Raw genomic sequence first — 17,473 nt, forward strand, 5'->3', positions numbered from 1 at the left:
GGGAGATAGGCCTTCCACCGTCAGGTGTGACCACTTTTTGCGATGATTGGTGTTAATAGCTTTTACTAAGATCTCTGGTGTGTGATTATTTTTCCACACACACAATCATAGCTTTGTACAAATATATAATTTTATATTTTCACTTATTATAAATTCAAATATTTACATATGCCTTAAAAATTAGAACCACAATCAATTTCATTAAGCTGTTAAAGATTTAGAACATCTTCTATGATACATGATTGATTGTCTAAACAAAATAACAAAACAAATATCTAAAAATAATTTAAAAATAATTTGGCCAAACAATATACATTGATGAGTATTATAATTTTAAAATGGAGTTTATATATCATTTAGTATATCATTTTATTCTTTTTTCTTTTTGCTCTGTAGATATTGATTTGCTATATTAATGTATATTTAACAACTTTCTTTACTGAAATAAGTTTGATATACAGTTAACACATGATATATAATTATCTATATTGATTTTTCATATTCTCCATCAAAATTAAAAACATTCATTACAATCACTAAGAAAAGTTTTACCACAATCAGAAAATCATTTTCTCCACTTACATAAATTAAATAAAAAAGTCATGTAAATGATTAAGAAACTTATATTTTAAATATTTTGTCTATTGCGTGTGAGATTTATAAAATATCTTATTTTATTTTTCCTGTTGCAATTAAAGTAAAATTTTAATTATTTCAATATTATACAGTATTATAAACTTAAAAACAGACGAATGAGGTGTATTTAAAAGACAATTATTTTAGAAATGTCTTATACCTTATTCAATTATTAAAAATGATATTATAGGTGAATTCTATGTAATAGTTCATAATACTTGAACTATTTACTTGATTGTGTTCGGTCAATGCAATTACTTAAATATTATTCATAAAGTTAATTATTATAAATTTAGAAAACTCCTATTTCTTTTGGGCAATCATTTTTATGTCACACTATTTCGCTAAGATGATAATTAACATATTCTAACCCAACGTTAATTTCAATGCATCTATGTCTAAATTCATTTGGCGTACAACCGTGCAACGCGCGGGTTTCAATTTAGTTCAAATGTAACACAATAAAACTTGAATGCGATTATAAAGTACAATGCACACAAATTACTTCTACATTCTCTTTATCTTTTATGTATGTGTGTAGTTCTAAATTCTAACCGTTATAACAATCTATATTAAACAAGAAAATAAAAAAAGTTATACACATTAAGCTCTTAATATAAACTCAAATTAATGATAAATATCTATTATACACATGGCAATACATACATATTTTAGCATATATAAAGTAATAATACCGTTTGATTTTCATGCACACGACACCTTTTGCTTCTCTTCCATTTAACACATAACTGGCATATGAATCCAAACACGTCTCTCTTTCTCTTTCTCTCTCTCTCTCCCAACTCTTAAGTTCAAAGCTTCACCCCCCAATGCTTTTTAAACAATTACAAACTTTGCAGAACTAGATCAAAATAAGCAGAAAAAAAAACAGCTAGCTAGTATTCATAGAGATTGCTGAAAAGATTCTAAAGTTGCACTTTGTTCTTTGTCATGTGAAGTATCAAAACTGTTCCTTGATCAACAACAATTCAGTACATAACATGGCAGAGCTTCTATTATTCACATGTCTTTCACTACTTTTTCTTATTACTCAAGAGAATTGACAAAAAGAAAAACACCCTCTATTTTTTTTTTCTTTTCCTAAGGTGAGTTTCAATTAATCACTCATATAATATATAGTTTTTATTTATTATTATTGTTATGAATCTAATTATTATTTTTTTTGCAGTGAAATTTTTTATTTTTGGAGAGTACTTATTATTATGCTGCTAAGAAATAGATCAAGAGCAGTGACTAAGCCAAATATAATGGCTGATCACAGTTCTCAACAATCTTCCAATAATCAAAACTGTGCTAAAAAATCAATCCCCTCTCTATTTAATTCACCAAAATTATTCAGAGATTTCACCACCACCAACAATAATACTACTCTTTCAGAAGCTTTGAAAAGTCCAACTTCAATTCTTGACACTAGAATATTACTATTATCACCTTATGCCTTTGGAAAATCACTTTTTCATGACAAGAAAATCCAAACAGTTTCCAACAAAAATTTCTCATCAAGAAGCATTGGTCTTGCTCTTATAGGTAATGATGATTCAGTTGATGACAATGATTCTGTTGAACCAAACAAAGGAAGTGTTTTGTTTGGAACACAGCTTAGAGTTAAAATTCCATCTTTGCCCTCTCCTATATTTTCTCCAATTGAATCTCGGTCTCAAACCGAAACCGAAACCAAAACCAAAGACTTGCCAAATTCAATGTCTTTGAGTGAGATGGAACTTTCTGAAGAATATACTTGTGTGAAATCTCATGGACCTAATCCAAGAACCACCCATATATTCAATAATCATGTTGTTGAAGAGAGTTATTGTTGTTTGCCACCAAAATCTAACTCATGTTATGGTAATTTCCTTGGAGTTTGTTACACTTGCAAGAAACATCTTGAGCATACAAAGGACATCTTTATCTATAGGTAAATTTCATTTCCAAGTTTTCCTTTCTATGCATTTTGCATTAGTACTACTTATGAATCACTGGCACAAACACCAGACACCAGACGAATCACTGGTACAGACACTAGACACGATATTGATACTGATGTGAACGATAATTACATGTGTCGTGTCAGTGTCATACACATGACATAGTTTTATCCTGAGGTGCCGGTATTACAAATGTTCTAACTATAATTGTGTTTTAATTTTCAGAGGAGAGAAAGCTTTTTGCAGTAAAGAATGCAGGCACAGAGAAATGGTGATAGACGGTGTAGAAAGTTCGGAAGAATATGAAAGTACTAATGCTTAATTTTGAGGATGATAATTAACAAGGAAGGAGAAAGTGAAGAAACAAATTTTCTATTATTCCTCATTATGATATCATGACTAGGTTGGTAGTAATAGTAATAGTATATTTCTTTGTAATAAAAATAAGTTTTATTTTTGTCCATTTTGAAGGGTATTTATTTGTTTTTTTGTGTGTTTGTTTTTGAGCTCTCCAATGGAAATAATAGAGATAAGAGAGGGTGTTGAGTTAATTCAAAGTGATGACTACTAATTTGATTGCTTTTGGTTTTTGCCACCATTGTTTTCGGATGAAGCAGAAGATGATGTGTGATTGAAAACATTGTTATTTTGTCTTTTCTTTTTCTCTTATGATAATGATGGTGCTGCCTATTATAATGGATGGGGACCGGTTTTCATTATTTCTCACAAAGATTCCCCTCTTTGCATGTACTCTAACCATAATGGATATGCATCAAGAGTATAAAACAATTTTAGACACATATATCAATAAAAACAAAGTGATACTATTATAATATCATATGAAATGCATAATGTCAAAGTGAATTTTAGTGATTATACAGATATTTAGACTTTTTAACATTTTTGAACTCGACTTATAAATCGATCGATTTAACACAAAAATTGTTGATATTCAAGAGATTCAAAGTTTTGACTTCAGTTGATAGTTCTATACAAACATCCAGTGGTATGGATATTAGTTTAAATATGTAACATCTCACTTATTTAACGTATAAATGTGAATTAAAATAAATTCATCTGAGTTGAACTTCAAAACTCATCATATATATACAACAAACTTTGAAAGTTCAACATTTTAGTAATAGGGTCGACTTTGAAGGCGTGCAAGGTAAGCTACTACACATGACCTCAGATTTTTCAAGGCTAAACAATAGATAAATAGAGACTCATAAAATATTTATCAAGTTAAATCAATAATAAATATGACCTCTTAAATTGTATATAAAAAAGTTTTTCATCCGCAACAGAAATATAACTTATATCACACAAATATAAATCAACTCATTATCAACTGAATCAATTTGATAGAATATTACAAGAGAAGTTTTTATACATTAGCTTGAATATTTAGTACATACAATATTACAATTAGTATTAATACATATAAATTAAATTTTATTAATACTTTCATTATTTGATTGAGAAAATATTAAGCAAAAGAATTATAAAAGACAAAAAAAAAAAATGACAATGACACAAAAATTAGAATTGTTAAATGTCATTTTCCTTACCCATTACTTCATTATCCAATTATTTGAATATTAGGTTACGGTTAGAAACTTTGATACGCATGAATAATAGAGATTAGAGATTACCCAAATTTCAAACTTTGGATTAAACTTTATAAGACGTTTCCTATTAATTTAAACCAAAATTATGATTCCTCCTTAAACACATTCTGACAGACATTAATTTGTCCTCATCCATTTCCTTATTGTAATGCCAACATATTATTACGTGGCAATAAAAAGGTATAAAATAACTGGAGTCATGATTAAAGGAATAAGCAGAAGCAAATGGAGTTGAAAAGCCAAAATATTTATATGTACCAAAAAGAAATGAAAAGAAAAAAGCTTGAAATAAAGTTGTCTATATACTATGATATATGATTATATGTCTTAATGGGATAAAGATCCTCTCCATTTCTCAAAAGAAATGGAGAATGTCATTACCAATGTTTTCATTATATACAAATTAAATTATTCAAAATATATGTCACACATTTCAAAAATATATGCATTTATACATTAAAACTATAGTAATTGTTTTCTCCATTTCTTTTGAGAAATGGAGAGGATCTCAACTCGTCTTAATGTGCCCCTTTTGTTTTTTGGAGTTGCCTACATATGGTTATGGTTATGATGATAAAAGATTGAATCATTGGCTTTATACAATTATAGTGAAAAACTATAGTTTTGGGGAAGATGGAATTAGAGGTCCCATGTTTCCATTTTTAAAATATATGATGCTTGCTTTTGAAAATGTTGTTTTTAAGTGATTTTTCTTTGAGTTCTAAGTTGTTGAATTTTTTGAACTTTATCTCCGAGTTGAGTTAAGTCTACAAAGTGCTGACTCACTACTATTCTCTAACATAGAATAGTAGTAATAACAATTTTACGAGAATATATGATTTTGAAGACTATGAAATTTGTTAAAATCTGAAAATAAAACTCACGAGAATAAATTTCCACACAAAAATTCGCAATAAACTAAAATATAACAAAAAAAACTTATTGACATCAATTACACAGACATTTAGAGTGTGTTTGGATGGAGCATTTTAATGAGGGAAAGTAATTTTTTGAGGGAATTTAAAATGATTTGACCAAAATTCATTGTTTGGATACAGAAATGAAGAATTGTTAAAATGATGGAAATTTATGGAGTATTTCATCTAAGTTAAATTTAATCATTTTGAAATGACACCAAAAATCAAAGAATTTGAAATTCCTCTCATATTTCATAGAATGTATTTTTTATTATTATTTCTTCAAATTTTACAAATTGGTCCTCATATTTTCCAAAATTATAAAATTAACCCCAAAAAATTGCAAATTGGTCCTTAATAATTTTTAAAATTTACAATTTGGTCCTTCAAATTTTTAAAAATTGCAAATTAGTCCCTACTTTTTATTTTTTAATTTGGTAAAAAAAAATTTAAATATTATAAAAAATGACACCAAAAATCTAACAATGAATTATCTTAATACTCCATCCAAACAAAGTAATTTAAAAATGAATGAATTTGAATTGAATCATTTGAATTGTTTTGAATTTTAAATTGCTTTAAAATTTTTAAATACCTCATCCAAACACACTCTTAATAACCACTTTGATAAAACAATCTACTCAGGTGAAAAAAATAGTTATTTGATTCACTATACTTTCAAAAGTTGTTACTAAATATTACAAATGAGTTAAAAAAATAGTCACGTAAGTTTCCAAGAACAAACTTTATTTTTTACTTAATTGTTTTTCAATCTCTTCAACTCTTTATATTTGAATCACACCAGCTCAAGGTGTTTAATAGTATTTTCTAATCCTCTTAGATACCTTCAAAGGTTTCATAAATTCCAAGAACAAAATCAATGAAATTTCTACTCTTGGTTCTCTAAGTTTTTTATAGGATAGTCACATTCTCTGTTTGTCTTTCAGATTACATTTTGAAAGATGTGATTACAAGCATGAAAGATATACATATTTATAATTATTGAAATCCAATGAATCTATAAAAAAAAACCAAAACATAGTCATTAACGAAAAAATTCATGGACTTAAAGTGAGAACCCCAAAACACACAAACTGAGAATATCGGAATGACGACCAAAAAGCAGAACCATTGCGATCGACTCGAACAGTCGTCTGGCTAAATTAGTGCAAACTAGAGCTCATCCGCTTGTCCATCCACCGCCGATCTCTGTCATTCTACCGTTGTCGTGCAGTTCTAGCGTCGCTGCCACCTGACGTTTCCAGGTCATCGTTCTCTGCCTCTATGACCCTGCCCTGCCTCTTCGCCGCCGCCTCCGATTTTTTATTTTTGGAAACCTATTTCCACTAGCCACTTTTGACGGACCACCTACCAGTGGCTCTGACACCTTATAAAGACCTCTTGGTTGTTTTTACGACTGTTTGGTTTATGAAATCTTGTAATATGTTTTCTTGCTTGCTCATCATCACTTATAACTTTAAGTCATTCTTCAATAATATCCACCTTGAATTGAAACCTGGTAACACTACTACAATAATACATTTCATGACAAATCTTTCACCTCAGCCATTGAAAATCTAAGGTTAAATGACCTAAAATGCACCATTATTCGTTATTATTTTTTTAAAAAAAGATATCATATACCTCGATTTTACCCAAAACCGACATAAAATGTTGTTCAGGATTTGAGTTTCGATTCCTAACTCTTGCAATTTTAAGTTTTATTTAGAACCAAAAGACGCATATATTTGACAAATGTGTTCAAGACATTGTCAACACTATTTATCTTGTTCTCTTTCTTTTGAAAATATTTGTTCTAGAAACGCTCAAGAACTTGGGGAACAGATCTCTGGGATGGATTGCAAGTGCAGCAAAAAATTCTCATATTTGAAACAGATAACTTATCATAATTGAATATGTTATGGAGTGTTTGTGAGGAACAAAGAGTATACAACTTAATCTAGAATAAGAGTAAATATTTATCAAACTTTCATTTTGTTGTAAACAATGTATTAATGACAGAATTTAGGGAGGGAATAAAATTCCTCACTAATTGCAACAAATTGAATATGAAATGTCATGTCATTCATTAAAATCAAATTGACAAACTTTAGTGACGAAATTTATAACGGACTATATCGTCACGAAATTTTCCTCACGAAATTCATCATAAAAAATTATATAATTTTAATTTTGTTAGGAACTTTGTGACAAAATTTATCCATCTCTAACTATTCCGTTGCAAAATTCATCACTAATGTAAATTATGAGTTTGTGAGGTAATTATTGCATCACAAACAAAATTTTAATTTGTTTATTAAAAATTAACTTTTTGTTGAAGAAATAATTATATTTACATTTTTTATTTTTTATTAAACATATAAATAACTATATTTTATTCTTTAATTAAATGAAAGTATATATTTCTATTACACAAAAATAAGATATCTAACCTTCAGCGGGTCAAACAACTTGTTTTGAATGTAAGCTTGAACTACTTAAAAGTTATAAATATTTTCCCATCATATTTTTTCTACAAACCATGTGATGGTCTACTTAGGTTTTAAATTTCTATAGCTTTTTATTCTTTTACACCAAATGCTTTCAAATTCTAAAGTAGATATATAATGTCCATGTTTTAAATTTAATGATAGCACATGAAAAGAAATTTAAAACATCAGTGGATAAGATCAACAAGTGGGAAAATTGTTTTATGGCATAATCTCGGGTGTTCACGGTATGGTTTAGGCGGTTTTGACATAAAAAATTATCCGAATCGCAAGAAAAAATAGTGTGCGGTTCGGTTTGGTTAGATTGACTTTTAGAAATAAAACCGAACCAAATCAAACCAAATCAATGTGGTTTGGGTTGGTTCGGTGGGTTTGATTTTTAAAAAATAATTATTGAATCATATATACACATAGATGACAACATAACTTTGTATTTAGTCATTTATGCGTTATCAAATAACAACAAAACTCATCATATTTGGACAACAACTTTCCATTTAATATACATAAATAAAATTAGATAAAAGTGGAATAAAAAACGTAAAATAGTAGCATAAAACAATATCAAAAACATTATAAAGAGGAGAGAAAGATTAGAGAAGATGAAAAAGAAAGAGCAAAAGAGAGGAGAGATAAGAGAATAAGAGGATCATTACAAACATAATTGGAAGAGAGAATAGTGAAATAAAAATAATAAGATGGAAAAAAAGAACTTAAGAGATGAGAGACTAGAGAAGAAGATGTTAGATGTACTTGGGGAAGAAAATGAGAAGAATGCGCGATACCGCTAGGCGAGATTTGAGAAGACTTAAACTGAAATTTTAAATGTGAGAAAGGAAAAATCATTAATAATCACAAGGCTAATACAATATGTTTGATTTTGGTTTGAATGTGGGTTAAGTGAATGTTGGTTGTAACTTAATGCAGTTTGGTTCGGTTTGTAAATTACAAACCGCAAACCGACCGAACCGCGCGGTTTTGTTAAAAAATGTCTCAAACATATTCGACCCAATTACAATTTTTTGCCATTTTGATTTGGTTCAGTTCGATTTTATGATTTTATATTAGGTCGATTTAATTTAGTTTTGAATATAACATATTATGTTGGTTAGGCTACATTCAATTGGGTGAAACGATATCTTTGGTTTTTTCCAGGAAATAGTATATCTAGTTATCTACATCCAAAGGAGAATAGGTTCATTAACATACTACTCTTAATAATACTACTATATCATGATTTGCATTTTCTTGCGCATTCTCAATCAAATAAACTATATTTTTAGTCTTGCTATGTCTGATAGTACAATAAAGTATACTATTCTTTTACTTTTATATTATATAATGATGAAGATAATACCCCAAATAAAGTAAACTAGCTAGTGTTAAAATGTGTCAACAAGTGATTCTATATTTTTCTTAAGTTATTAATAAATGGGACATGCTATTATTTGATGCTTTAAACTTTTAGCAATATATTAATGTTTAGTAAGTTTGCTTTGTAAGAAGTTGATTTGTGCATTACAGAAAGACTCACAAAAAGTTGATTTATGTATCGCATGAAGACTCACATTTGTTTAGTGGTCAAATATTTCTATTTATGAAAAGTTTTTTTATAAGTCATCAACCTCCATGATGGAATTCAACTCTTTTTATGCCTACATGAAATACAAAATAGGATTGTTTTGAGAACATACTTTTAGTTGTAATATTTTAGTTTCAATAACACAACTAGTATTATTTTTCGTTGTAATCTATTAATTTCAAGAATAATGTTAATACTATTATAATTTGCACACAATGTCAATAAACTCCAAAATGTCATTCATGCATTAGGACATTAGATTAAGTTGGTCAATACATCAAAATAGTTAGTAGAACAAGTCACTGTAACATTACATTTCATCTTTGTTTCGAAAACACACAAAATAGTTCATAACAAACAACATGTTATTCATAAAACACACAAAAAATCAATATGTCTTCATCACTGAGTCATCCCTTTGCAAATGTCTTCCCAACTTTTTGACAGCTTTCCACCACTAGTCTGGCTTCCTTCCAGGGGCACCAATTTTCTTTGTTTTGAAGGTCATAAGCCTGTCACTTAGTAATTTTGGAACACCCATAGCAGCAGTTTTCTTAGGCTTGCTATTTGTTTTGAAGTCTTGACCTATGCAAAAACAATAAGACTTAAGATAAATGAAAAAGAGTTAGGAAAAAACTTTTGAGGGTAATTCAATACTCAGATTCAGAGCAATTGGCCTTGTTGAAGGGCAGTCAAAGTCCCAACTCCCAGAAGCAGATCTCGTACATAGGAAATTGATTGGTCGGGTACACCGAAGAAATCCTTTCGTCCTCCTCAGGAAAAGAAACTCCCCACTCTTCCTCGACACTAGGCGGGCCAGTCTTTGTCCCCTCAATCGTAAAGGCGTCTTCATGGGTCGTAGCAAACGTGGAAGGAGTCTCTCAAGGACCCACGACTATCCATTCATCCCCGGAAGTATCAAGGTCTTCCTCCTGGCCAGACATATCCCAAGCAAAGGATACATGTTTGGAAGTACTCTAGATCGTCGAGCTCCTAGTATCTAAGCTACGATTGGAATTCGCATGAAGATCACCACAAGACTCACGCGACCTGCCTCTCAAACCCAGAATCTGATTGGCCGACAACGCCTAATTGGTCGAGAAATAACAATTTCCTATAAGTACCTTGCCCGTCCTCGGCGGCGCCGACGTCCAAAAGTGGCACGGCCATCGTCAAACACCAACATCCATCGGAAAACACCCAAAATCTATCCTCTTCCTATCCTAATAACATGCATTCTAATCAAAAATAAATATTAGGACAAACAAAAGCGAGAGAAATTGAAAAACGTATGTGTTCGGTATAAACGGTGCGGTGGTTAGATGAATTATACGGTAGAAAGCGGCGGAAGGTACTGAACGAGCAGGCTGCGAGTAGAAAACACAGAGAAGAAAGAGAAGCGAAAGTGAAAAGTGGACTGAGTTCCCAGTTATTTATAGATAACGCATGCAGCACGTGTCCGAGCACGTGCCTAGCCTAGCCTAACTAGTCAATATTGCGCATTAATTACGACACATGGCTCGACGTACGTATATAACGTTACACCTTCGATTCCAATCAAACTGTGTAGCTCCCCGCGAGCCGAACCTTCACGACAATGATAATTCACCTCGCGAACTTTTCCTCCTCAGATAGCCCAAAAGATGCCACCTCCTCGAGAAACAGACATCACATGTACGAACTCTTCCTCCCGGAACGAGAGCCACTCTTAAGTCATCACTCCCATGCTCGGAGCAACGACTCGAGGGGCTCCTGTTCCGGACTGGCCCAATTGCTAGGCATGACCCTATCCAGTTCTGCACCCAGGACGGCCCAATAGCCTTGACCCAGACAATTGAGGGCAAAGGAAGCCCCTTTCCACCTGCCCCTCTATCGAGGACACAACTCCACCTGGCTTGAGGACAATGTACCATCATTACCCCGGCCAGACCTACATCTACGCCAGCAGCAAGACATCTGATATGCTCCCCCTGCTCGTTCGGTGTCTCTGCCGTCCAGAAGTACCTCTTATCCGGTCAACGGCTAGTTTCGGGCAGCCTCCAAGAATTCTAAAACATACTCCCAGAATCCTGGCAGGCACGCGTTTTGGACCTAGATCCACGATCCAGTCCAAAACGTGGACCAATGGCCAAGCACCAGGGACAATATAAAAACCTTCTCATTTGAGAGGGCTAGATAACACATTTTTCAAACCCTAGAACATTCAAACATATATGTGCTCCTACTTACTTGATGGTCGGAGTGACTTGCAGGTACAACCCATTTCTCCTCATCACCATCATTGTGCAAGACGTCTCTGGACCACCTTCTGATTCTGATCAATCGGTAAAATCATATATATATATATATATATATATATATATATATATATATATATATATATATATATATATATATATATATATATATATATATATATATAAAGATTATCTTAATTAAAAGACCACTAATGTATCGAAGGAAATATATGTGCATGCATGCAATACAAATCCCTTTGATCCGGTCATTGTTGAGTTTAAGTATACTCCTGTTGAAGAAACCAAACAAGAACATATGTTAATGTAATAAAAAGCCAACATTCTTAAAATGGTGGCCTCATTGTGTTCTACCTTAGTGAACCATTACTAAAAGAATTTGATACCTAGAGATACATGGCAAAGCCGAGTGAAAACTCAAAAACGCAATAAGAAAACAAAAATTGGGACCCAGAAAAACTCAAAAGGTGAGCGTGCTAAGATGCTGAGTGAATGATAATGAGGAACAAACAAAAGATGGTGACTCCTTTGGAATCTTTCAATGTCTTGCGATGGGAAATGTATTCTACACCGTTGTTCCACATAAGTTTCATTTAGATAGATAGATGGATATATATCAACCTAGCTAGCTAATCAACAAGATTATCTCAAAAGCTACCCATTTCACCAAACAGGTATAGATAAATCATTGCTAGCTACACTACAAAAACTCTCAAATCAATCATCCTTTACTCAAAGTATGAATTAGACCTAGAGAATAAAACACGACTTGCTTTTGATGTTTATGAAAAATTAATTGAATGTGAAATAATTTATATATATATATATATATATATATATATATATATATATATATATATATATATATATATATATATATATATATATATATATATATATATATATATATATATATATATATATATATATATATATATATAGGAAGCATATCAAGTGAGAGCATTTTTAAATGAGAGATGAGAGGAAAAAATATTAATCATTGGATTCATCAAGAGAGAGAATGTTATTAATGAGGCTATTAATTTCTCTCTCTTGATAAATTCAATGGTTGATATTTCTTCCTCTCATCTCTCATTTAAAAATGCTCTCACTTGATATGCTCCTATATATATATATATATATATATATATATATATATATATATATATATATATATATATATATATATATATATATATATATATATATATACTTTAAATAAATTTAAGTTCAATTTTAGGCACAGTTCAATTTTCTCATATTTATAGGCATTAGTGTGTATGTATCTATTTTATCATTTTATGCTATTAACTTGTATGATGTGAGTTTAATCCTTTTTTATTTTTAGCCTAATTCTAAGTTGTTATACCCAATTTGAATGAATGAATATGGTTAAGTTTTTAGTTTTGAATCAATTTTAAACTTACTTTTACACTACTTATTTGAATATAAATTATTTTATATTTAAGTTTATTTAAGACGGAAAAATTTATTGAAAATTATTTCATCCAAAAACTAATCATATTAGGTATATACATATAATTGGTATGTGTGAAATGATGAAAAAACTTTGAAACAAGACATGTATATTACTTAAATTAAATATGAAATTAGAAAAACTAAGAGAAATGTTATTATGAGCCTAATATATTTTTGAAAATTTGAAATTGTCATTCAAGTGTCTAGAATGTATCTCCGGACGCTTCCAAAATTATATCTATTTTCTCTTTTTTGAGTTTCATGGGAGTATTAAAAATATGGTTCGGAGATGCATTTTCGTATAATGTTTGGACATTTTTAGAGATGCATCTCCGCAATATCCCCTGCATTCATTTATGGGGTTTTGTTATTCACACAACTGATTTAAATAACAACTACTCCCTCCGTCCCACTTCGTCCCATATTATAAGCAAAAGTTATATTTTTATATTTAGTGAATAATTAATGTATCTGGATTATATATAGTCCAGACATATTAAATATTTAATGAATCTGAAAAGGTAACTTTTGCTTATAATATGGGACAAAGGGAGTAAGTGATATTTTCAGAGATGCATCTCTGAAAATGCCCAACGATGAAATGATAAAATACCACCTTGAATAAGCTTCTTCTTCATGCTAAAAAAGAAACTCCATTGCAAAATTCTTGAAAAACTTTCTCTCGTTCTCAATCAACTTTTCAACACCAAAATATCATTCTTGTATTTCATCCCTTCAAAGGGAGCAAAACAAGATAGAATTGCCAGTAAATATCATTCATTTCATCCCTCATTTCTTGCATTAATCAAAGTTTATAGCTGAAAAATGAACGTTGAGTCTGGAGATGCATCTCCGAAAGAAGTTTGGTGTGGTCCGGATGTGCATATCCGAAATGTCCCGTTGGTTTGAATTTTAACATTGCTTTTTTATAATTGGTGGTAATAGATATGGTGCACCCGAATATGTTTCTCTAAGCTATTGTGAATTTGGATATTAAACCGTTGGAAGTGAAGCATGGTGTTAAACTGGGTAAAGTGAATGATGATGTTCAACCGGATGAAGCGAATGTTGATGTTAAACTGGGTGCTCGACTAGACGTTGTAGAGGTGGATGTTCATGCACAATTTACAGATAAAGAAGTGGTTTTTGATCGTAAACATATGCTACAATGGATCCGTATGAAGGCCGGGAAATGGGGTGTTGTAATTGGAAGGTTCGACAATGGTTCAGATAGAAGACAAGCATTTGTAACAATGGTATGTGAAATAAGTGGCACGTACCAACGAAAGATTAGGAAGTTGAAACGAGATGACACGGAATCAAGTAAAACGTGAGTATCCATTTAAATTGCGCGGATATCGTATGGTGGATGATGATTTGAAGGGGATGTGGAGTACCTTTTAACTTTACTCAACAAAGGATCTGATTAAAGTGGATGTGACGATGCAAAGATCGAAGATATTATAAGAATATTGCAACGTCCTAAACCACTTGTTTTTAATAATAGGTAATGTTAAATTTATGTAATGTTTATTTTGTAGTTAATTTATGTTGGTTCCATTATGTCATTGTTGTTTTCGTCTGTTCTGCTTTGATCTAACAGATCCAATTTCGGAGATGCATTTCCAAAAATCTCACTGACTAATGAACTAAAGGGAATTACAGAGCTACATCTTTGGATCAACCTTTCGTGAATACGGAGATGCATCTCCTTATCAAATTTTTACTGAATAAGAATTTCTCACTATTTTTGTTTTAATTGTGTGTGAAAAGGGTGAGTACGATAATGCATTCTCGGACACTAGAAATATTATAATCTTTTTACGATGGTGTGGGAGAAACCAAAAAGAAAGGAAAGAAAAATTCCGAAAACTAATTCAATGACTAATCCAATATATATTATAATTGTGCTTTAAATATGTAAAGGCGTGGCTCTGAATTGTTTGTTTCATTTTTTTTTTTAATAGTGTTATATATTTTTATTTAATTAAAATTTGTGAAGAACATTTTTTAAAATAAAAGTTTTAAATAAAAATTTAATTTGAATAATTTCTCATAAAATATTATTTTAAATATTTTATTATTTTATAAAATATATTAAAATTTTAAAAAAAACTTAAATTTAAAATTATTTCAAATCATCTTTTGTAAAAGTTATTTTTAAGATATATTTTTCTGTAAAAAACATTTGAATTAGTATTTTAAAACAATTGTAAAAATCATTTTTCTAAACTAAAATAGACAGCCTTTGTATGATAAATTGAAAATACATTTAGAAAATTCATACCAATATGTATGCACCCAAAAAAATTATGTATAAAATATATCCATAAAAATTGTAGAGAAATAAGGGTTCGTTTGTTTTGGCTTTTTTTAAAAATGATTTTTATAGTGTTATAAAATTTTGTGAAAAACATTTTTACAAAGAAATTTTTTATAAAAGCTTCAAATGAAAATTTTGTTTAATAGTTATTTTTAAAATGTGATTTTAGGTATTTCATCTATTTATGGAAAAAAAAAATTGAATATCGAAATTTCAAAAATTCACTTAATTTTGAAGCTATTTCAAATAGATTTTCATAAAAAACATTTTTGAAATACAATTTTTTTTAAAAAATTACGATTTTAATTAAGTGTTAGTCTTCAATAATTTATGTTTATGTTATAAGATGTCAAAATTAGTGTTTCATTTTAGAAAAAACAAATATAAAAAACTTGTAATATTTTAAAAAACAATTTTAAAAAATCTATTTTTCAAAATACAAAAAAAAAAAAAAAAATTTAAAGCTGAAACAAACACGTCGTAAATCTCTCCAAAATTATTGGAGCTGCAATCCATTAACATTTATTTTCACTTATTTACGGTTAAACTTAAACCTTATTTCATCCCACTTTTCTTTTTTTCTTTGTATGTTGGAACATACCAACCCACATGGCTTGTCGAAATTAAATATATAGACATTACACTTTTATTGTTAGGCTAACTTTGGCTTTAGTTATTATGATTACTGTAAAGATACATATTTGATGAAAGGAAAAGTAATGTTAGATTATGGAATTTACAACTCATATGGTGGATGATATTAGGGCACGCATAATCTTAACTTGATTAATTTTTTATTATAAAAAGAAAAGTTGGTTGCTGGTGAAATATCATAGCAACATCCCAACTATATTGATTTTCTTGACTTGAATTTTTGGAGTGATTGAGGAATAGTTCGTTTGCTGAATATGGTGCTGTGTAATTGTCATGGAGAATGAAAATTGGAGGTCAACTATAAATGTACATGCTAACTCTTTTTCCATACATTTTTAATTATAAATAGTGGTTTTTAATCATTTAAAAACTGTTTATCGATTAATTCAAGAGATTTTAATCAAAGTTCATTTATGACTTTATTTCACCTAGAAACTTTCAGAAAGTGTTTATTTTATAGTACTCCTTTCGGTGACTGTTACAAACAAAAATAATATGTTACATTTTAGTAGAGCGGTCAAATGTGTCGGTCCGCCCAGTCCGTTCCGAGTCGATGGATTACTATGTTTAAATAGGCTAGCTCGGCCCGACTCGATTATTTAATGGGTTACATAAAATGAGCCCGGTCTATTTCTCAAAGGCCCGGGCGGTCCGATGGGGCAGTCCTGTCCATATTTTAATATTATTGTTTTAATTTTATAAAAATGATATAATGAATAAATGCAACATAATATAAATAGAGAGTCATCATAAATGTATATAAGTGATATTTAAAATATTTATCCATAAGTATATATATGAATACCACAAAAACGTCCATGTAAAAGGACAAAGTAACTTAATATTATGACCGATACTTATCAAATTTTTTTCTTCATCTCACAACCATTTCCTTGATCACATCATCTTGAAAATATATCTTCATCCTCTTTAACTCTTCTTTATCACTTGAAAACACATTTATGCAATCATATCTTATCTCAATCTTTTTTCCCTAAAATTTACCAAATTTTTTTAATGGGGCGCTTGACTCGGCCCAGCCCATTAAAAATATAGGCCCAATGGGCTTATGGGCCGGCCCGATGGGCCGAGCCCATTTTGACTGCTCTACATTTTAGTTGAAGTCGATAATTTTTACATTAATTAATGTTTCTATTACTATTTTATCTTTAATTTAATTTAAAAAATATTTATTATTGATATTTAATTCATTAAATATAATTAAGAATATTATAATAAATTTTATTTTAATTATAGATAAAATTAAAAATATTAATTACACTTAAATAATTTAATCAATATAAAATTAGTTATTTTTATTTGTAATTGTGACCGCAGGAAGTATGTTTTTACGCATAAATTGCTTCTCTCCATGGTGAGATTATACCGCGGAGTAGGGGTATTTGCGGTGTGGATTGAGCGATTTTTTGTTTTTCTAAATTTAAACAATTAATTTTATAATTTTCTAAAAATCAAAAGTAATTAAATAAAATGGAATGTTTAAATATTGTTTTTCTAAATTTAAACAATTAATTTTATA

General features: G+C 29.9%; 1 protein-coding gene across 1 annotated transcript; it reads left to right on the plus strand.

Annotated features, from left to right (window-relative positions):
* Positions 1-1,342: 1,342 nt before the first annotated feature.
* Positions 1,343-3,282, plus strand: LOC131621712 (FCS-Like Zinc finger 8-like). The gene is made up of 3 exons (XM_058892754.1): positions 1,343-1,742; positions 1,826-2,572; positions 2,808-3,282. The coding sequence occupies exons 2-3, from the start codon at positions 1,860-1,862 to the stop codon at positions 2,902-2,904; spliced, it is 810 nt and encodes a 269-aa protein (XP_058748737.1). The 5' UTR covers positions 1,343-1,742; positions 1,826-1,859; the 3' UTR covers positions 2,905-3,282.
* Positions 3,283-17,473: the final 14,191 nt, after the last annotated feature.

This window comes from Vicia villosa, unplaced genomic scaffold (assembly GCF_029867415.1).
Source record: "Vicia villosa cultivar HV-30 ecotype Madison, WI unplaced genomic scaffold, Vvil1.0 ctg.000010F_1_1, whole genome shotgun sequence".
Lineage (NCBI taxonomy): Eukaryota > Viridiplantae > Streptophyta > Magnoliopsida > Fabales > Fabaceae > Vicia > Vicia villosa.